Below are 22,943 nucleotides of genomic sequence, written 5' to 3' on the forward strand. Positions count from 1 at the left end.
GCCGAATGTCAACCCCCCCCCAGTGATGACACCCGGGGTGGGGCAGACTGCCCCCACTGCCCCCCTTCCTCCGCCTCTGGAGTTGGCAAGTGGAGTGTGCAGGAGCTGAGCCAGATGGATGGATGCATGGATAGATAAACAGAGAGACAGATGAGAGAGAGAATGTTCTCCCCTGTTATTGGACTAGCAACTGTTTGGCTGCAGAAAAGATAGTGTACAGCATTTTGCTCCATGTTGCTTTTGTGATCCAAAAAATGTGTGCACAAAGGGTGGCAAAACTGACAAGACTCTCACCTCTGCAGGGAGTGAGAAGCCACTTCCCCTGACGAGAGGTTGTCAATTTTATTTCTGTTGTAAAATGCCTTTGGACTTTCTGCAGAGCTAAGGGTTGAAAGTCTTGTCAGTTTCATTTCCCTGCTCTTGGAAAACAATTCTCGGGAGTTTAACTAAGATGCTCGTTTCATTTTATTCCTTTTAAAAGCTTACAACCCAAATGAACTCAAAATGACTCACAATGTAAACACCTTTTTTATTTAATGAAAAAAGTGAACAAAGGGGCGGGAGTTCAAATAACCATATAAAATAAGGATGTAGCAAGGCCAACCAAAATAGTGAGCTCCAGATATTTTGAACTACAGCTCCCATCACCCCTGGCTATGCAGAATGGGACTGATGGACACTGTATTTCACAACATCTGAGGTCGCCAAGTTGGCTACACCTTACAAATAAAAACGTATATAAAAAAAACCAGTTACAGGCAATTCCCCATTTATGTGCATTCAATATGCATGTGACCATGTATATGTGCATTGCGCCAAACCCGGAAGTGACCCGAAAATGGGGTGTTTGCTAGATTTTTCAGTGGTGTTTCAAATACACACAATTTTACTGGCACGCGTGGTGCTTTGGAACATAACCCCCATGTAAATGGGGGGTTGTCTGTATAAGAAAGTCATAGAAGAGAAAAGTATTAAATGTGCAATGCCTCAGCCCGGTATACCTGAAGGAACGTCTCCACCCCCATCGTTCAACCCAGACACAGAGGTCCAGTGCCAAGGGCCTTCTGGCTGTTCCCTCCCTGCGAGAAGTGAGGTTACAGGGAACCAGGCAGAGGGCCTTCTTGGTAGTGGCACCCACCCTGTGGAACGGCCTCCCATCAGATGTCAAGGAAATGAACAACTATCTGACCTTTAAAAGACATCTGAAGGCAGCCCTGTATCGGGAAGTTTTTAATGTTTGGGGTTTTATCACTTTATTATTATTATTACTATTATTAATATTCTGTTGGGAGCCACCCAGACTGGCTGGGGAAACCCAGCCAGATGGGCAGGGTATAAATAATAAATTATTATTATTATTATCATTGTTATTAGGCAAATTTATTTGTGAAGAGGTGTGTGTGTGTGTTTGTGTGAAACAGCAGAGTCTCGTGGAGAATTGTCTTCACTGTAGGCAGTGTGTATGAGAAAATCTTGGCCAGTTTCACCTCTGCATCGCAGGGCTCCATTATACAGCCTGTTGCAGAGTTGCGGGCAGCATCTTGTCAGTTTCATCCCACTCCTGTTTGAAGCTTTTGTGCATCTTTCTTGAGGTTCAAGATGACAGGCCCAATTGCCTTCAGGATCTGGCCCACGGACTGTCTGTGGATCGGCTTGGGGATTCTGTTTGTTCGGGCTGCGCCATTTCCCCCCCTGCACTATTCCATTTCCCCCCCTCCCTCCCTCACACACACCACGGTGGCGCCTCCTCCCTCCCTCCTCCTGGCTTCTCCCCACCCTGCCTAGAGGAGGAAGGGGGCTGGGCTGAGCTGGCTGAGTGCCATTTAAGCAGCCCCTCTCTGGAGCCAGCCCTTTCGTGCTGCTCATCTTCTCTCCGCCACTGCCACCACTGCCCTGGTGCTCCTGTGTGCCAGAGAACGGAGAGGATGAGCTCGCTCTGCCTACCAACAAGAAGCAGCAGTGGTGGTGGTGGTGGCAGCCCCTGGGAAGGTAAGCACAGCAGCTGGGGCTGGGGCTGAGGCTGGGGCTGGGGCTGGGGGGTGGGGAGGAGGACTACTTGACCCCCTCACCTCTTCTTCCAGCTACCCCTGCCCTGCCCCGGCCCGCCACAAGGTCTGAGGGACAGTGGACCGGCCTGCAGCTAAAATTTTTTGCCGACCCCTGACCTAGACCCTGCTCATCCCCACCTTACCCACCAACCTTTATGTGTAAGAATGTGAACATGCTGTGCACCTATTTATTTATAAATAAATAAATGAAGTATTTTAAAATGGGGTGAAATACTGAGTTTAAAAAAAAGATTGGCGTAGCAGAAACATTAAAGCGACTTTCCATAAAACTATCGCAACATGATAGGGTGGCTGCAGGATTTCAGGAGCTGATGCCGTCATGCTACTGGCAGAAACTTCAGCAGGATATTAGGGAAGCAGTCTGTCTTAAGGGACATTGGGATGTGCTGACCAGCAGGAAGTAGGAACAGACAAAAGCCCGTTGCAATTTACTGGAAACAAGGTGGGGATAGTATGACCCTTTGAGGAAGCAAATGGAAAACACATTATTATAACCGCATCAGAAGGATTGGCATGGAATACGTATGTAAGATTCACTGGCCATGACATGGGAGAATATTTGTTATGCATCCCAGCATCTAGGCAACTACGACACACACAGAGGTTCTGTTGATGTCCTTCTGTGGAAGTTAGGCTTATCGATGCTTATTAGCCAAATCAGGATGAAATGGAGGGGTGGGCTGTAGTTCTGTGGTACAGGATTTCCTTTGTATGCAGGAAGTGCTGGGTTGAATCCCTGGCGTCTCCTAGGTAGAGCTGGGAAATGCTTTCTTGTCTAAACCCCTTAAGAGCTGCTTCCAATCAGTATATAAACCTACTGAACTAGATGGGTTGTTGGTCCAGCTCAGCAGAAGACAGCTTCCCTGTTCAAATCTAAGACTGATATTATGTGGCATACTGGAATACTGTGGCCACACACCGATGACTTCCTAGCAGCCCTGCCAGGTTCAAAAGGCACCCAGCCACCCCGGCAAAATAAATGGAATCCTCGTAGAAGGCATTATATGAATGTGGCTAGGAAGAGACCAATCCGATGTCTAGGGGTGTGATCTTAGACTCACAGCGTCTCTGTATTGACTATGAAACTGTATTGCCTTTAGCAGCAGCTACGCTTGTCTGTGAATTCTGCTGTCAGGTGCTTGCTTGCTAAATTATCTATCCATGATCTGACAGCTTAATTATGGCAGCAAGACCTATTACTGGAAATGAAAAGAATCAATTTCTGATTATGGTTTGTAATGAAGCTCAGCAGGGGCCCAATTTTGCTCCTTTCTTTTCTTTTCTTTTTTTCTCATAACAATTGAAGAAATCTGCCTGTATTAATTCTGTACCGCCAGCTGCTGCTCAAGGTTTGAAAGTTAATGGACTGCAAGGCACTCAAAGGTACTCTCAGGTCACTGACCAAAGACTATTCCTGTTTGGCATGAAGAGATAAACAAGGTGTACTGGGTGAATTTAAAGCGAATGAATTCTCTCACAAAAATTGAATTGGGACCTATTAGATTTCCCTTTGATGATACTGGTGGTTGAATCTTCAATAGAATGCATACATGATTGTGATTCCCTGCCATCAGGTTCTTAGACCAGATGGTACATACCTCAGCCAAAGAGTCTGTTCAGCAGCCCCAGCTTTTGTAGCTGGAGTCAGTCCAGGCCCTGCCTTCCCACACCAGGTGGGAGAAGGCAAAGACCTCTTCCAGGACTCACAGCCAAGATGGTACAAACAGTAAAGTACATATAATTTAAAGGAATATTTCAGAGGATAAATAATTGGGTGATTTCTTTTCTTTTCTGTTCTTTGTCACCAGGACTGGGAGTTTCCACATTTTATGGGTGATGTTGATGTCAATCTACCTGGCTTGCCTGCTGCGCACTTTCAGTTTAGATTGCCTTATTTCAAGAAGATTTTAAAGGAGGAGTATCATATACATATAACAGGTATGTGACATTCTTTGCCATCCCCTTCTTGGTATTTAGCTAGGCTGGGAATGCAGCGCCGCCACGCCCCCCCCCCCCCCCCCGTGATTCTGAAGTGGTGTAGTCCAGAATCCAACCTTATTCTGCTTTGTTTGAGCTTAATCTCTGTCAACAGTCATGGAAAAGCTCCTCCAGGACTGTACCACTTCTGAGTTGAAGTCTTTCATGTCTAGTTTGATGTGGATGATGGAACAAGCTTGTTTTCTCCTGCTCATGAGGGTAGGACCCAAACCAATGGATTCAAGTTTCAAAAAAGGAGATTTCAACTAAACATCAGGAAGAACTTTCTGAGAGTAAGAGCTGTTTGACAGTGGATCAGTCTCCCTTGGGAGGTGGTGGACCTTCCTTCTTTGGAGGTTTTTAAGCAGAGGTGGGATGGCCATCTGTCATGCTTTAGTTGAGATTCCTGCATTGCAGGAGGTTGGACTAGATGAGCCTTAGGTTCCCTTCCAACATGACAGTCCTATGATTCTACGTAGATGGCATTTCTGGGGATTGTGGGAAAGGACTCAGCCACGCGGCCCCACACCTGTAGCCTGAAATAGTGCAGGCCTGAAACAGTTTCACTAAAACCACCTGCTGTTTCATGCAGACCAGGCCTTTCAAAACAGCTCTAGGATGTGTGTCTTTAGGAATCACAGGTTGCACCATGTCACTGCAGATAAGTTCAGCTTTCATCTGTTGTCTGCTTGTATCTTTTTCTGGCTTCTCTTTTGTTCTCATTTTGGAAAGGCTTCCTGAAACGTACAGCGATGCTTTAACTAGAAGTGGAATGACAGCTGTAGATCAGGGTTTCCCAAAATTGGGTCTCTAGCAGTTTTTGGACCACAATTCCCATCATCCCTGACCACTGTTCCTGCTAGCTAGGGATGATGGGAGTTGTAGTCCAAAAACAGCTGGAGATCTGAGTTTGGGAAACCCTGATGTAGGTGTTCCTGGCACTCAAAGGGAAGGAGGGAGAGAGGATTTTCTCATAGCAGAAACAGTCTCTAACCTTAAGAGGAATCTGAATTTCCAAATGGTTCTGCTTTAGGATGGGAAAATGGCACTTAGATGACATGATATTCATCAATGAATGTGCACATTCTTTGTTATGTATTAGCAACCGTCATGAGGAAGCCTGATCAGTGTTGTTGCTTTTAGAATTGATACACCCCCTCTCATTTTGAGAAAAATACCGAGGTGGTTCACAAATGAGTGAAAACCAAGTATAAATCAGATTATAAAACTATAGCTACCCATTATTAAAAGACCTAATAAATCCAATTGTATTAATGTAAAAACCTCAGTGGTAACTCCATATTAAAAACTAATCTTTTCTGGTTAAAAATGAGTGGTCACGAAGTAGGCACCAGGGAGATTTCAGGACAGCTGAAATGTACATCAATGCATAGCTAGACAGGAGAAGGACATATGCCCAAAGGCCTGGGGTAAAGAAGCAGGTCTTGATCAATCATTGAAAAGCATACAGGGATGGTGCAAGTAATTTCATGACATAGAATGCCCTCTCAAATGCCACTGCCCCTGAAACCACAGTCGGCAGTGTCACTGCCATCAGGGCCACCCCCAAGGCAAGCCAATGTAGGAGCAGGTGTTCCTTCAGATATTTGGGAGCCAAGTTGTATGTGAGTTTTACATGTCAATGTTAACAACTTAATCTGAGCTTGGTAGCGAATTGGCAACCAGTGCAGATCTTTTAAGAGCAGAGTAATATGCGTCAGATTTCAGGCAGGTGTGTTTTTGGTGGGGCTTGTCCTAATTCTGTAAGAAAGGAATGAAAACATAGATATCCATGTCAAGAAACTGACAACCATCTTGGACTCCATTCTCTTTAAGTATTTCTGACCATGGGACCATTTCTGGCCATTTCTGACCCTTAAGCTTTTGAAATCAGCTTTCTTAAAGTACATGTCTGACTACACTCAGTTTTCCCTTGCCTGTGTCTAATGAAACCCAAGAGGACATAATCACTTCCTCCCAAGGTTATCCTGTACATTCGCTTCATCGATCAGTTTCTCCCTGTTGGTGAGTCCCAGGTCCAAGAGAGATTACTCCCTTGTTGCTTCTTCCATCTTCTGGGAAATGAAATTGTCAGTTGAGGAAATTGAGGTATTTGTTGGACCTACTACTGCTGCTACTCCTCCCTTTCTGTTTGATCTGTTCCATTTGAGCAGGTTGTACCCCTCAGTTTCTACATTCCAGCCATCCCATCAGGTTTCAGTAATGCCTATTAGGCCATATTTACTATCCTGTATTTAGAGCTCAAGTTCTTCTTGCTTGTTTCACATACTCTGTGTATTCTTATAGAGACAACTGAAACCATGAGTCATTCCTCCACACACTGCTGCCTCTATACCCCTCCATAGGGAGTCACCTGCCAGTATGTTTAGCAGGAGAATGTGTAGCAGATCCAAACCATAACTAAAAAAATTATAGTGCAGGCTGTGGCATTTAAAGATCTACTGTTGGTCGAAAGAGCAAAGATAATTAAACATTTTCTGGTGAATGCAGCAATCAAGAGGAAACAGGAGGTGCTGTTGGGATATTGATTATTTGGGAATTAAGGAAATGCCACTGACAATGAGATACCTTAATATGGCAGTTGGAATTTGATGTTCTTTGTTTTCATTCTAGTGCTCTTTAAAAGTAGGCTGTTTGTGGTTAGCCAATGTCTCTTCCCTCTCCCAGCCTCTATAAACTAATGGGGATTTTTGTGTGTGAAGGGCATAATTTAATTGGAGAATGAGCACATGAATAGGAATTGTAGAATGGGGTTTTTTCTTCCAGCTCAGAATTAATAAGTTCTATTTATTAGATTTCCTAGACAAATCAGTCTATTTGAATTCATGTCACATCGTTTGAGTTGCAAGAGCCTGCTTTATCTCAGCTCTGTGCCATTTTTTAGGAGAATCATAAAGCACATCAACTCGGCATGAGAAAATCCCTTTGGGTGGGCTTTGCTAGGCCCATCTGTTGTTAAATCAATGCTGGGTTTTGAGCTCAGTTCTCAAACTTTGGAACTTTCTAAGCTTTCTGTGTTGCTTGCAGACACGCTGTGATTTCCCTGTCCAAATCTAGATGAATATATACAACACCTGAAAATATTTCAGGTGATGTGAATTACTGATCAAACAGGTTCTTTGGAAATGATGCACTCTGTATATGAAGTGGCTATGTTTGTTATTCAGTCCATTTGGTGCAAAATGAATGCCGTAGCTATGAAATCTGCTGAGGCCATGCATAGATCACAGAAGCTGGCAACAAGAAATGGGTATTTTTTCAGTGGATTAAAATAAAAACAGGAACAAAACATGACAGCAACAAAATTTACCCATGATTCTTCCATTCCCCCCCTCCCTTTCTCCAAGGGAGAAGTTCACGACATACATGGACCAGCCAATAGGCTTTACATCATGCCTTCTCTGAAGTATTTTGTTGTCATAGAAGAACAGCCAAATGGAAATGGCCTCTCTCTCTCTCACTTTAAAAAAACTTTGAAAAAAAGCATCTGGGAGGACATCCCTGCCTGTTACCCAGTATTCTGGCACTGCCAGGAATGTGTCCTCCAATTGTGCAGCAATAACTCACTGGAGGAATTGGAAATGGTTCTGTGCTTGTAGCTGGCAGGACATCTAAATAATTGGTGGCACTTGGAAAATGAAGTGGCCTGGAACTGGCTGGTTAAAGGTCTCCAGCAGTGATTCAGCAGAGGTCTATGAAAAGCTAGAAGTTGCTTGTGATGTATTTTTCAGATCATTGGCATAAGATTAGCATGCAGAAAACAAAAAAAGCAGTTCTAATAGATCTAGGGAGCTAACATGGTCCCCTTCAGATGATGCTCAGTTGCAGCTTCCATCATCCCTGTCCATGGTGGCTGGAACGGATGGTGGTTGGAGTCCTACAACATCTGAAGGGCATCACATGGACTTTCTCCTGCATTAGAACATTCCTGTCCAGGATAAGTACAGAATTCCCAGCAAGCTCAGATTTTAAGTCACATTTCAGAAGCTATTTTAGAGTTTGTTTTGGTCCAGACTTTAGATTTTCTGGAATCCTGACTGAGAGCCAGTGTGGTGTAGTGGTTAAGAGCAGTAGATTCATAATCTGGTGAACCAGGTTCGCTTCCCCGCTTCTCCACATGCAGCTGCTGGGTGACCTTGGGCTAGTCACACTTCTTTGAAGTCTCTCAGCCTCACTCACCTCACAGAGTGTTTGTTGTGGGGGAGGGAGGGAAAGGAGAATGTTAGCCGCTTTGAGACTCCTTCGGGTAGTGATAAAGTGGGATATCAAATCCAAACTCTTCTTCTTCTTCTGAATTTGAAATGGCTCCTGACCCTGGTGTGAGGCAATGATATTAGGCCATCACACCAGATACTCAAAGACATGATTTGGCCCCAAATCAAGATCGACAATGTCAAAGGACATTCATCTCTCAACTTCATTTTCTGAATATTATTTAGAAATGTGTCTTTTTAGTATTTACACTCCCCTCCCCCCACCAAACATCCTTTGTTGCTTGAAATTTTACCTTTAGACACCCTTTCCTGTTGTACTTCAGAATCTCTAAGAATTGTCTTGGTTTCAGCAGCTTTCTTTCGATCCTTCCAGACCATATGAGATCTACCCATTTCTTACGGGTTTGGTTTTGGTTTTATGGGACGAGGGTTATTTTGCTTTTGTTTTACCTTTAGCACACAGGCTGAGTATAATTAGTTTGTGAAAGGAATGCCAAATTTGCATTTTCAGCTACCAGGCATTCTGTAAAAAATCAGGTTGATAAATGTGATACCTGATTGGCTGTGTGTGACCAGATAAATGTGAAATGCCTGTAATATGCTGTGGGGGGTGGGGACGGTGTCTGAAGCCTGTTTCATTCTATTCAAGTTGTCGTTCTTGTTAGATTGGCTCCATTAATGGACATCAAATCAATGTGTTCAGAACAAAATCTATCACCTCAACCATGTGGTCTATAAACAAGAAAAAATATCTTGAAATCCCTGAGCATGACATATGTTAATTGTGTATGGTGGAGCCAGTGTGTCACGGAATGGAACACCTCTTTTAACTAATTGTCCCCTTAATCCTCAAATTGAACTCTGAAGTGAGGGAGCCACAAGACTGGAGAAGGTCAGTGCCAATTACTCTCCAACATTGCTCATCAGGTCTCTGTCAAGACCAGCACGATGGAAACATCAACAATACCGATATCTGAGCCCTAATGTGCACCATTATTATTTTATGCTCCAGTAACACCCCCCACGTTATGACTTCTCCTTAAATCCCTTTGTAGCGAGGAGTTCCAAATGTGTGTTTTAGTCCATGTTAAATATTCTTCGGTCTTGCTTCCATTCTTTCTTCTTTCTGTGTGCTTAGAGAGATCTTGCGTTTTTGCATCTGCTTAACTCATCTGGATTTCCCTTGACAGATGGCTCATTGCAAACGCATGTGCTTTCTTTCCTAGGCAGCAGTTTATGTAAATACACAGCATAGCCTAGTTTCCATGGTACCCTGGGAGATTTGTAGGACTTAGAAGTGAGTTTGGTTATCCACTCTCCTTGTTAAAATAGATTCAGGGGCTAGACTAGTTCCTTTATTAAAAAAAAGTCTATTATCCAGCCACACTGGATGCATAGTTTGGATCTATAAAGGTCCAGGTAATTCAGATTCAAATATATAAATACTTGCAATATTGAGCAAGGAGATGTTATTTCAGTCTCTTTAATGAGCATCTCCATGATTTTGGCCAAGATCTCACCAAAACCATACAAGATCTTGCATGATTTCAGCTGAGAGCTCACCGAGAGCTGTGATTATTAAAATTTCTAATGGGTAAGAAGACTCCTTTTCCTTTATTCTGCTTATCTACTGCCATGAAGAAGGAAGCCAATTTCCCTGAAGCCTGACAGGCATGTACAGTTAAGAAAGAATCTTGTAGCAGTCAGTGGGAAAGGTATTTGCTCCCTGAGACCATGGGCTGCAGATCCAAGTCCAAGATAGTCAAAACCACACCCTCCAGAAGTTGTTGGATTCCAGTTTCCAGCAGCCCCAGCCAGCACGGCCAATCATCAGGAATGATGGAGACATTAGCTACCCCTGAAAGAGAAAACAGGGGGCTTGGTGGATGAGTAATCTGAGCTGGTATAAGACAGCTTCTGAGTTTCCCTTATGGTATAAAGATTGACAATACGCTTACAGTCATTCCAACTGAAATAGATATGCTGGAGATCAATATGTACCATGCTAGAAAATGCCCACAGATTTAGAAATAAAGGTCAGCGAAGGAAACCCAGTGTTTTAAGCAACCAAGTTGTCTCCGCCAGACTCTGAAAGAATCTCGCTGCTGGTTGTCATCAGAATAGGGAGGCTGGTGGTTACAGCGAAGGCGGAGGATGCGTGTCTGGACTGACTGCAGGCACTCCAGACACAGAGATGCCTCGGGGACCCTATGGGCAAAAATAGAAAGGTCAGAGGTCAAAGCGAAGCAATCCAAGCAGAGCGGTTGTTCCAGGAGGTCTCTGAGGGATTCCTGTTTTGTTCATCTGTGTACAGTATGTGTGTCTGCAAACACGCTCACAAGGCACTCAATAGCAGCAAAGTGCTTTCTGGAGATACAGACAGAAGCATTTGATGCTCCTTGCGATGGCTGTAACTGAGATGAGAGAGCTCAACAAACAGCAGCATTTTGAAACGTTAGCTACTGGAAATCCACATAAAGAGCTGATCCTTAATTTGCTCTTTTTGCTCCATTCCGGGAATGGGAAATAGAAGGCCTGAATAACCATGACATCTGGAAAAAATTCCTCCTGAATGCAGCCACACAGGGTTTATGCTGACCAGGTGGGAGGAGAGAACCCTCATAAGATAGAAGCGATAGATCCATGGAAGCTGGCTATTATTAGGAGAGATGGATGGCTCGTTGTAGGACAGAGGGATAAAGGCAGAGCAATTTGTGTGTTCACATGTTCCGGCAATTCCCAGGACATCTGACCAGTGAGCATCCAGACAGCAGTTCACATAGATTCAGCAGTTTGGAGCACCTGAGGGGCAGCTAATTGAACACATTTATGATGAGGTCGTTTCCTTCATAGCAGGAGATCAGGTACTGTGATTGTGTGGTTGCCACCTTTGGGGAGTAAAGAGGGAGTTTTTGTGGTGACATAGTAAGCAACAAAGAAGCTCTTTGCTTCATCTGCAAAGGCTGCCTTGCTGAAGAACACAATAATTTTAAGGAGGGCAAGAGCAGTCAGAGCAGATTTGATCAGGAAACTGTAACACTAAGCTTTGGCAATACTGTCCAATTTGTAAGTTCAGAGAAGACAAATACAGGGTTCTTAAAATTTCTCCTCTAACCTTTTCCCCTGCTCCTTAAAGATATGTCTCATGTTCCTGTCAGGGCTCTCCTCACCTGGTGGAATAATGAGATGAGCAGAGCCATGGACACAATTGTTCCTTCTTCCCCTTCATGGTTGCTACGCAGTATGTAGGTCACATTGGTAGTCTAATGACCTATATGCAATGTAATGGGAGTGTCAATGACTAGTGCTGGTGGGGCAAATCTCAGTCTGAACCTGACCAAACGTGGTGAAGCCACATTATCACCAAGGGCGTAGGAAGGGGGCGGGGGGGCAGGCTGCCCCGAGTGTCATCCCTGAGGGGAAGTGACAAAATCCCCCCGGATACAATCGCCGCCGCACCAGATGGCACCCCTGGTGCAAGCACGGTCGCGCCGGATGGCACCTCCTGGCATGATCACCGCTGCGCCGGATCGCACCCCCCCAGCACAAACGCCGCCACGCCGGATTGCACCCCCCGGTGCGACCACCGCCGCACCGGATGGCAACCCTGGCACGATTCTGGCCACGCTGGATGGCACAATTGTTGGCACACCAGATCGCCCTCCCAGCATGAACACCACCGTGCCGGATCACACACCCCAGGCACAATTGCCCCGTCCCCTGGGCAGATCACCCCGCCCCGGGTGCACGGCATGTGCGACACTCTAGGAGCTGGAGCAGCTAGCTCGGCCGCTGATTATCTCACCTACCATGTAGCACTGGTGGCGAGGAATCTTTCCCCACAGTCCTTCTTGGTAGTTCCAGCATGCTGAGAACTTGAGGGTGGTGGCCCAGGAGAAAGCATTTCTGTGGCAGCTCTTTAAATTGTGGCACTCCTTCCACAAACAGGTGCGCTTGGCACCTTTATTATAGCCTTTCTGCTGTATATTGAAGATGCACCTCTTTGCAATAACCCATTGATATATATTGTAGGACCCATCCCCCCTCTCTCTGTCCCTCTCTCTTACATAATTTCATTAATCTAGATTTTTAAAATAGATTTTCAAGACCCATCCTCTTCTCTTGATCATAATATCTTGTAAACAATTTTTAATATTGTATTTTTACAAGCCTTCCCAGGACCTGATCATTAAGGGCAGGAAAGAGTTGTTGTTGTTGTTGTTGTTGTTGTTGTTGTTGTTGTTGTTGTTGTTGTTGTCTAATAAGGAAGCATCAGATACAACAGTAGTGTTAGGCAAGCATGACATAGACCAGTTGCTACAAATCTCCAGCCTTGAATGCTTGACTACTGGAATTTTCTGCTGCATAAATGCCTGAGGCCTCTGCCTTCTGCCCTCCTTGAAGTGAGTTACCGTACATAGAATCTAGCATTCACTACTGTAGCAGTAGCACTAATTCTGAACAAATGAGTGATCACTCCTAATGACACTTTAGTAACCTGCAAGATGGTCCTTTAGATGTGGCCTTTATTTTTCTGGAAGGATTTTTGTGTCCCGAAACAGCTGCTCTTTAGGTTTATTGATCTACACTGCATCTCCTAGTATTTTAAACCCACAGGTCACCTACAGATGAATTCAATTTGTTGTACTTTTGGGTTTCCGTTCCCAAATGATTTATTATAAAGCAAGGCATTATTCTGAAACAGTAAAACTTTTTCAGTCACTAATCTGACTACTGCGTGTTTAATTCAAACCTCATTGTACAAATTAACTGAAAATGCTCTCTTCATATTCTTCTGAGTGACTTTGCCTGTACCTTTTGCTGTCCAGGTAAAGATGGACTCATCATATGCTTTCCTTATTTTTCTTTCTGCTACAGGCAAGTGGTTTAACTATGGAATCATATTCCTTGTTTTGATCTTGGATCTGAACATGTGGAAGAATCAGATATTTTACAAGCCCCATGAATATGGTCAATATATTGGTCCTGGGCAGAAGATTTACACAGTAGAAGACTCAGAAAGCTTGAAGGACCTCAACAGAACCAAACTGTCTTGGGAATGGAGGTCAAACAACACTAACCCTTTGACCAACAGGACCTACGCCGAAGGCGACATGTTTCTGCATAGCCGGTACATTGGTGCGAGCCTAGATGTCAAATGTCTGGCCTTCATTCCATGTCTACTGGCTTTCGCACTGTTTGGCTTCTTCATCTGGTTCTTTGGCCGATTTCAGAAAACCGACCAAGGCATGGAAAATCTTGACAAATCGTACACACGCATGAAAAGGAAATCACCGTCCGATGTGGCGATGACGCGAGAGAACACCCAGGTTTTAGGAGAGGAGCCCTTAAGCTGCGAAGATCCACATTTTATATCCATCAAGTCAGACTTGAGCGAAATCGTCTTTAATTCTTCCCTTCTGACATCAGAAAACCTTAGCGCACATTTAAATGAACAGCCAAGCCCCCTGCAACCGATAAGAGAGCCTCCCGTACCTAAGAATAACTCTTTAACTTAATAACGTCTCTTTTGGAAAGAGCGAAACAAGCAATTGTGGTCAGATTTCATTGTTAACTTTTTTGTAAAGTGACAGTTTACGTAGTCTAAAGAACAAGAGATACAACCTATACCCCAACGGTGCTCAACATGCTTTTTTTCTATGGCTTTGTTTTCTACTTGTATTATAATGACTTGTGCCTATTGTATTATATCAAGCATTCCTTTATAGATTGCTTCTTTCAAAAGTGCAATAGTGTACTAGATGACAACCTGCAGGTTTAAAATGCTGCTTTGGTGGTGCCTTGAAACTTTAAATGGTCCTTCTGACTCCAGCATGGGGAAGAGAGCTGAAGCTGTCCTTTGCAACTATTTTGAAAGGGCACTTTGGTTTATAGAACTTGGCCAGAGAATGTGTCGTCCACTAGCTGAACATGGTAAGTCTCACTCCAGAACATCCTCCTCCGCCCCTTCTAAGACTTGGATGATAGTAGACTCTGTGGGGCAGCAAAGGAATCCCTCTGTTTGCAGACTGGTGTGGGAAACCATTGAGAATCTGCTACATCCTACAGAACGTCCAATGCGGTTAGCCAATGCGGTGCACTCTAGATAATATGAACTACAATTCTATTCCTCCCTTGCCACTGGCATGCTGACTACGGGTGATGGGAATTGGAGTCCACGACATCTGGAGGGTAGTGTATTATTCATGGTCTACCCACAATTTGGAACCTTACTTGATGAGTGTTGTCAACAACACAGGCCTGATGTCAGTGGTCAATGTATTTCTGAAAGGGTTCCTCATAAGCAACGGCAATGAAAGCCCGGCTTTTATTTACGGATGCATAGAGCCAATGACTTCGACAGCTGGACTTCAAAGAAGCATGTTGATTCCCTTTTAATTTTGCTGGCTAGCTTCCAGAGACAAACGCCGATTCATAACATCAGACTGATAATGTAGCATGGGTCACTGCTTAGGGACATGTGACTTTCTCCACAAGTAATTGCAGTTAGGTGATAATACCTAATTACCTTTTCCATAATTAGAGATGAATTGCCACTCGATTAAAAATCCTGCCCTTCTCCTTTAGGAGCAAAAAGGTTAAAATGCAGTGTTGGTGGGACAAGTCAGGATCTTTGCCGAAACCAAAGCGATGCCAAAGAACCAATATTGGGAATGCGCTTAAAGCTAGCAGGGTGCAGCATTTGCAGTGCTGATGAACTCTGATGTAAACATGCACTGGGGCAGGCATGGGCAGAAAGTAACTCAGCATCTGCTGGTAGATCAGGGTGATTTGCAGTAGATCGGCAAGAGTTCATCTTTCTCAAAAAGACTTCCCACCTCCTAAAATCAGGTTGCTGAAACATAAAAAGCTTGGGGAGGTGGGGAACCAGGGATTGACTGATGTTTGAAAGGACTGTGAATGCGATTCCGGTCCTGAACACAAATCCTTGGGCTGAACAGGTGCTTAATATTAAGTATACAGAAGCCCAACCCTCATCCCCTGGTGCCATCGTTTTGCATCCAGCTCTGGTTGGTGGATCTCAAAGTCCAAGCAGAAAACAAAATAGATCCATCAAGCCTGATATCTGGCTGCCCCTGCATTTGGGTCTACCAGCAGGCAACTTGGGCAATGCCACCAAGGGAATAGACTTTGTTGGCTGGTTGTGGTACGAGGACTGAATGCATGAAATAGAATAGCAAATTCTGTGTTGTTTTGTTACTCTGAGGAATTAACACTGTGTCCGCTAATAAAAAAGAAAACTGAGAAACAAAATCAAGGTGTAATTGTGTTTATTTTCTCTTTTGCCTTGTTAGATAATAAATAAACAAATTCCTAGTTATTTTATTTAATGCTTTTTTTTCCTCCAAGGAGCTCAAGGGAGTTCTACTTGGCTCTCCCCCTCCACATTTAATCACTCACAACAACCCTGTGAAGTAGGCTAGACTGAGAGACAGTGACTGACTCAAGATCACCTAGTGAGCTTCCTGGCCAAATGGGAATTTGAACCTGGGTCCTATTCCAACACACTTCTTCTTTTTTGGCGATCACTCGTAGCCGAGTAAGATTGTCTTCCATAAACACGGTTTTAACAATGAGTCCCTAAGTGACTGTGGAGGCCAGTTCTGGATCCACACGTCCTTCCACAGTGGGGACATTGGTTTCCGGGCAGGAGTTGATCACGGTGTGGATTTGCCAAGCGTGCCTTCCTCTTAGCACATTTCTCCCTTGCATCCTGAGTTCAAGTGTCTTCAAAGCCTTTGGTAAAAGCTGTTCTCCAGTTGGAGTGCTCGCAGGCCAGTGTTTCCCAATTGTTGGTATTTATACTACATTTTTTTTTATTTATACTACAAAATTGCCTTGAGACAGTCTTTAAAACTCTTTTGTTGACCGCCAGCATAACACTTTCCATTTTTAAGTTTGGAATAGAGTAGTTGCTTTGGAAGATGATAATGAGGCATCCGCACAACATGTCAATCCAACGAAGTTGATGATGAAGAATCATCACTTTGACACTGGTGATCTTTGCTTCTTCCAGTACACTAGCATTAGTTTGACTGTCTTCCAAGTGATGTGTAAAATTTTTCGGAGACACCGTTGATGGAATCTTTTGAGGAGCTGGAGATGCTGTTTATAAGTGGTCCATGTTTCACAAGCATACAGTAAGGTTGGTAGTACAATAGCTTTGTAAACAAGCATTTTGGTTTCCCTGCGAATGTCCCGGTCCTCAAACACTCTGCACTTCAATCGGGAGAAAGCTGCACTCGCAGAGCTCAGGCAATGCTGGATTCCAGCACACTAATCGCTACACAACACTGCCTCTCATTAGGTTGATCCGGTTGGTCAGTTGCCTTTTTCCCAAGCACTTAAACTTCCTCAGATGTAGACCCAAATCCTGCTGTAACAATCCTTGTTTCTCAGCTGTCTCCCGATGCTTGTGCATTTTGTTTTGATCTGCCTGCTTTTCAAATTGGCTGCCTGCTAAAATTAGCATGCATAATTGAACTATGCATTTATTACCCATCTTTTGAGAGCTAAGTTTAATAAACACTCAGCAACTGATCAGCATATGGCTGGAGCCTATCCTTGCTGAAGTATGTCTCTTTTACTTTTCATCTGTACTCTGAAACCCCACAGCACTACACAACTTTGAATTTCTGCCATGATGGCCTTGCTGAAAATGATGCATTGGTGCTCCACTTTAACACTTCTTCGCTTGGCACCTATGTGTGGGCATCAGGGTGTTGGAAATTCCACCGATTTTATTGGTTCTTGGAAGGGTTTTAAAAAACACAGACATCAGGATCACAGTAATACCAACACCTGCCCCCCTTTGCCTACAGAATATTTAATATTTTATCTGCAGAAACTTTTAATCACCACTGAATTTGTATCCCTTGGAAATTGTAGCTCTCATTAGTGTTTGGTAAGTGGAAACTTGTTCAAGCTGTAGAAAAATAGAATTTACATTTTACAGGGAGCCCACTGCTTGGAAGCTTATTAAAATGCAAAGACTTTGATTTTGCTGCATAGATGATTAGCTTTGTTTAGTTTTTCAGCTAAATTTTATTTTGGAGTGCATTTGGACGAGAGGCACACAAATGGCTGATTGGGTTTGCCAGCACTCATCCTTCTGTGCTGAGCACCAAAATATCAAAATCTTGTTTGTGTGTGTGGTGTGTGTGTGTGTGTGTGTGTGTGTGGTGTGTGTGTGTGTGTGTGTGTGTGTGTGTGTGTGTGTGTTCCACTTCCTTTGCTTAGTGTATGAGGGAAAATCATTAATTTAATTAAAGTGCAAAGAAAAATGAAAGAGCGCTTTGAGCCTGGCTGCCTCCACAATTACATGACCCCAAGCAATGGTTATTAAGCAGCAGGCTCACCGTTAGAATAAATTCTTTGACCTTACATCACACTAATTCTTCCAAAGCCACCATGAATTACCTAAAAGTCTAGCAGTAATCAGAGAGTCTAATAATCCTGGGATTTTATTGGGGTCTGCAAAAGCAAACAAACAGAAACTTCATTATATTGAAGAGGACTCCCAGAAATTACCTACAGCAGCCCCCAAGAAGATTTTGGGGCTATTCCAGGTGACCATAGACTGTCCTAGATCTTCCCTTCCAAGGGCAGAGTGAAAGGTCTGAGAAGGGAAGATCTGATCTTGGTGTGCCCTCCCTACCACTGCTGTCAAGGAGTATTCTGGGAGTGGATCAACAGTAAACAGTGATCTAAAGGATCCATAGTCTTCCCATTCATCTGACACCCCCCTGAGACATGGAGAAAGTTAGTGTATTTCATTTCCCTCCCTATGGAAGCAAATGAAAGGGGAAACATGTAAAAAAAAACCTAGAACAAATTTGGGGAGGACACACAGGGGAGAAGTTGAGGATGGAGAAATTGTATTGTGCAAGTAGAAGTCCTTGCAGGAAGAAGACAACCTCATAGTCTACAACCCTATAAGATTCATGTAGGCTCCTGCAATCTGCTCCATTCAGCATGTTGGGGGACAAGTTGAGCAGGCCTTATATGGACAAAGGACTATTCTGGTATGACAATTCATATGGATCCAACTTCACACACACACACACACACACAGAGAGAGAGAGAGAGAGAGAGAGAGAGAGAGAGAGAGAGAGAGAGAGACGTTTTTGGAACAGAAATGGCCCCATATGCATATTGTATGGATGTCAAGCACATCCAGTGAGGCACTAAGGGAAGGACCGCAGAGGAAGACATGAAGGCCCCATAAATCAATTTGGGTCACGCATTTCATCGGACAGTTAGCAACACAGCATAGACACATTTCTTTCTGTATCATTGCACCTGCTTTAGATTCAGAATAGCATAAGCCTTACATAGGGACTTTGATCCACCATTAAAAAACAACAACCTCAATGTCCAAACTGGAAGTTAGAGAAAGTGTGCTTATAAATCTCTGCCCGGCCTCTATGTTTCGCAGTTGCCCATTCATGAGTTGATTTTGCAGTTCCATGGAAAAACACATAGAATGACCTATTAATGGGCTGTGTGGTTCAGGTCTCATTCTTAAGATCATCTCCAGGTTTAAGGGGCCTCTTGCCATGGGGCCCTCTGGAAAACCCTCTCACATTGGTAGGATCCTTCTTTCTTCCTCTTTTTACTTTCTCCTGGTTGTAGCATTTGGGTGGGATCAGTGGTAATTTTTAGAGGTCCCTCCCACCAAGACACACTAACCATGACAACACACTGGCTGTGCAAATGTGTTATGTAACTTTTTAAAAGAAAAACATAACAGATACAATTGAAAACTTGCTATCATACCCGTTTTTCCCAGTGAGGACTACAAATGACTTCACAGCTTGCATACTGCTAGGCTGATGCAGTAGGAGATACCACTTCTCCTTTTTATGGGGAAATCCCTGGGATCCACAGAACAACAACCTGTTCTGTTCATATTCCAAGATAACCCTCCTCTGTTGCTAGCTTTGTGCTGGAGAACCATATAGGAAAGACATCCCTTTTCAGAAAGCTTCTAAACACTCACAGACTCAGGGGGCCTGTTCTGTTCCTCTGAACAGAGAAGGGGGCAGCAAATGAAAGGTCACTTATCAGATTCCTGCAGGCAGCCTCCTCACTTGGCTCTGCTTCATGAGGAGGTTTCTTGGCATCTGAATAGCTTCTCTGCTGCCGACATTCAACCTCCATTTCTTCCCACTTGTCCTTTTAATTTTTACCCCTCTTGAGATCTCATTGGAGCCTGACTTGTCTCCCTGTAATTGTTTGATTTCAGTGTCGTCTATGACAAAACAGCTACTGCGTAAAACATACTGGAATTGCTCTAATGAGTAAATTGGCACTCTTCAACCCAACTGATGCAGATGATCTTTTTCTTTTTATCCCAATGCCGTTCTGGCCTAAAATTTTACAGAGGCTCTTTCGAAAGCTGAGAGCCGGCACTGGGGGATTCCGCAGCCTTCCAGATATCATTGGAGTCCAGTGGGTTTGTTGGTGTATGTTCTTAACTCCCATCCTTCCCAGCCAGCCTGGCCAATGTCCCAGTCCAGTCTAGACTAGCAGAGGGGAGGATGAAAAAGGGGGGCTTAAATAAGTGTCCACCCTCACTGCAGGATTTCCCAGATTTTTCAAAGGGGCTTGTACAGGTCCAAAGGCTAAAGAACTACAGTGGTACCTTGGTTCTCAAACGCCTTGGTTCTCGATGCTTTTGTTCTCAAACTCCGAAAACCCGGAAGTAAGTGTTCCGGTTTTCAAACATTTTTCAGAAGCCAAACATCCGATGCGGCTGTCGGCTATTATTTCTGGAGCACCTGCACCAATCAAAAGCTGAGCCTTGGTTTTCGAACATTTCGGAACTCAAATGGACTTCCGGAACGGATTAAGTTTGGCGCTTTTGGACTTCCGGAGGCGGCGCGACCGGTAATGGCTGCCTTCTCCGAGTAAGGAGAAGGGAGCTCCGCTGTAAACGGGTCGTCCGCTACGGCGAAGCGGAGACCCATTCAGGAAAACCACAGGTGGCAGAAGCCTGTGGTCTCGGGACCCGGCGGGCGCCAGAAGCAGCCCCCAAAACGTTGAAGGGACCCCGTAAGGGGCTCCGGATCGCGGAGGGGGTAGCGGCGCTGTGGGTCGTTGCGCAAACAGCGAAGTGAAGCCGCATTGCTGTTGCCGGTCAGCGCTGTCCTTTCTTCCTGCAACTTTTCTGAACTTTGGAAACTACAACCCGTGAGTAAATTTGGACATTGAAAACTTTCTGAAACTTTTGTCAACTTTCTGAAACTTTTTGAGAACTTTATGAAACTTTTAAAACTTTTTTAAAAAAAGTTGAAATCTGGCTGAAAACGGAGTGAGGATAAGCAGGAAGCCCATCTCCCGCTATACTGAACTTTAAGCAAAGAGCAGGAGGAGTGGAGACAAAAAGTTATGTGTTAACTAAATGCTGGCACCCTGTTAAAGCAGTTTTCTGAGTGAAAGACTTTGAGCTATTGACTTTTGCTGGTTATATTCGGGGTGCACTGATATCCTTCTTCTGTGGCACCAGTGGATTATAAAATAAATAAGAATCTCTGGTGCTGGAGCTGCCTGAATGAGCACCAGTTTGCAACTTTGGATACATTGAATTCAGATTTTGAAACATTCTGAGTTGGAACTGGATACTTTGAAACTGTTGCAGTCAAGGCACTGTAAGAAACACTGTTTTGCTTTAAGTTTTACTCTGCTAAAAATAATACATTGTGGAGGCGATAGACATGGATTTAAATTTATAAGTTTAACTTGGATTTGATCTTTTCCCTGAAGACGTATTAAGCTCCCTCTAGAGGATTTTGGACTTACAGCAGTGACTTTGTTTTACTTTCCCTTTCCCGGCCTCTGTTTGACTATTGCATCTGGGACTCTGCTTTCTCATGGGAACAACTTGGATTGACCTTGGATTACAGATAACTTTGGAATGAGTGGCGCAAGGAGAAGAGGAAGGACTAAACAAACAACTCTAACTTTATCTGCAGCCTCACAGCGTAGATCTTCTGTGCCGGCCTTGCCTTCCACTTTGCCTCCAGACATAGAGGCGGCCTCCCTAATACAGGCAGGGGAGGGTGAGACAGAGGAGCTGCACCTGGGAGATATGGCTTCAGGGACAAGTAGCTCTGTCTTGGAGAAAATTTTGGAGAAACTGGAGGCTCTGGACAAGAAGGCTGATTTGCATACAGCTAAAATTGAACAGAACACAGAAAGCTTGAATAAGCTGACTGGACAAGTTGCACAGAATGCCCAGTCTATTGGAGAATTAAAGGAGGCTGTAGGTGAAAATCGTAAACTGGCTGAAGATACTAGTCAAAGATTGGAAGAACTTGAGAAAGAAGTAAGACCACTCAGCAAACAAGTTGGAGAACATCAGATTTACTTTTTGATGACAGAACTGCGAAACAGGGAGACCAACTTGAGGATACGGTCAATACCAGAGGTGGAAGAAGATAATTTTATTGAATTTCTAACTAAGGAATTTGCCAAGTTTTGGAAGTTAGAGGAAAAAGACTTTAAAATTGTATCTGCTTTCAGGCTTGGCAGAGTCAGAAGGACAGAGAAGCCCAGAGATTGTTTGATAACACTGAGATCAAAGGAGGAAAGGGACAAGATTTTGGGCCTGCACTACGAAAAGTCACTAGACATTTTGGGCAAGAGAATTGAAATCTACAAGGACATTCCTAAGCAGTTGCTGGACTTTAGATCTAACTACACGGAATTGGCAAGACTGCTGAGAAGCAACGCAATTATCTTCAGGTGGGAGTTTCCACAAGGATTATCCTTTACCTACAGAGGGAGAAAGATCAAAATCAAAACGGTGGAAGATAGAGACAAGTTTTTGGGAGCACACGGAGAAGACCTCCACAAAGGACTTGGATTGCCAGCGCCAGAACTTCCAGGGGAGCCCGCCCCCTCGGATCCTCAAGGACCGGAGAACAAGGTACCACCCCAGAAAGAATAACCAGATCTATCCAGGATGTCTCTGCAGCTTTTGAGTTGGAACATAAATGGCTGTAACAGTCCCGAAAAAAGGTCTAAAATTTTTCATATTCTAAAAAAGGAACAATTGGACATTATATGCTTACAAGAAACACATGTGATTAGGCTCCATAGAAAGGTGTTAATAAATAAAAGGCTTGGTCAAGAATTTATATCATCGGATACAGTTAAAAAGAGAGGTGTAGTGATCTATGCAAAAGAGAGCCTTTCACCAAAATTTCTCTTTAAAGATGAAAGTGGAAGAATCCTCGCAATAGAAGTACAGTATCAAGGAGAAAAAATTTTGATATTAGGAATTTATGCTCCAAATGAAGGAAAATCGGATTTTTATAAGAAGTTGCACGAGATCATGCTGGATTATCTGGATTACAACAACGTCATCATGATGGGGGACATGAACGGGGTCGTATCAACAAATATGGATAAGTCACAGAACCAGAACATTACTAAAGAGGGAAGACTACCTAAGACCTTTTTTGAAATGACTGACAATATGGACTGGGTTGACATCTGGAGAGTTAGAAACCCCCTGGGAAGAGAAGGAACATTCTTTTCTGAAGCTCAACTGACTTGGACACGAATCGACCAAATATGGATAACTAGAAGTCTGGCACCTAAGGTGAGGAAGGTGGAAATCTGCCCCAAAACA

The 22,943-nt window shown here is 43.9% G+C and overlaps 1 protein-coding gene across 3 annotated transcripts in view; it reads left to right on the forward strand.

Annotated features, from left to right (window-relative positions):
* TMEM117 (transmembrane protein 117) overlaps window positions 1–20,120 on the forward strand; it is a 215,576-nt gene extending 195,456 nt beyond the window's left edge. Inside the window, exons 7-8 of one of the 3 annotated variants that reach the window (XM_083574570.1) lie at window positions 3,878–4,007; window positions 20,041–20,120. In XM_083574570.1, coding sequence (XP_083430696.1) covers window positions 3,878–4,007; window positions 20,041–20,105 — 195 coding nt within the window. In that variant the 3' untranslated portion in view covers window positions 20,106–20,120. Of the gene's footprint in view, window positions 1–3,877; window positions 4,008–7,414; window positions 7,509–13,159; window positions 15,557–20,040 lie in introns of those variants that run through there. The other 2 variants (XM_083574569.1, XM_083574571.1) reach the window with 2 other exon arrangements.
* The last annotated feature ends 2,823 nt before the right edge of the window (window positions 20,121–22,943 follow it).

Source organism: Podarcis filfolensis (genome assembly GCF_964270895.1).
Source record: "Podarcis filfolensis genome assembly, chromosome: 10".
Taxonomy (NCBI): domain Eukaryota; kingdom Metazoa; phylum Chordata; class Lepidosauria; order Squamata; family Lacertidae; genus Podarcis; species Podarcis filfolensis.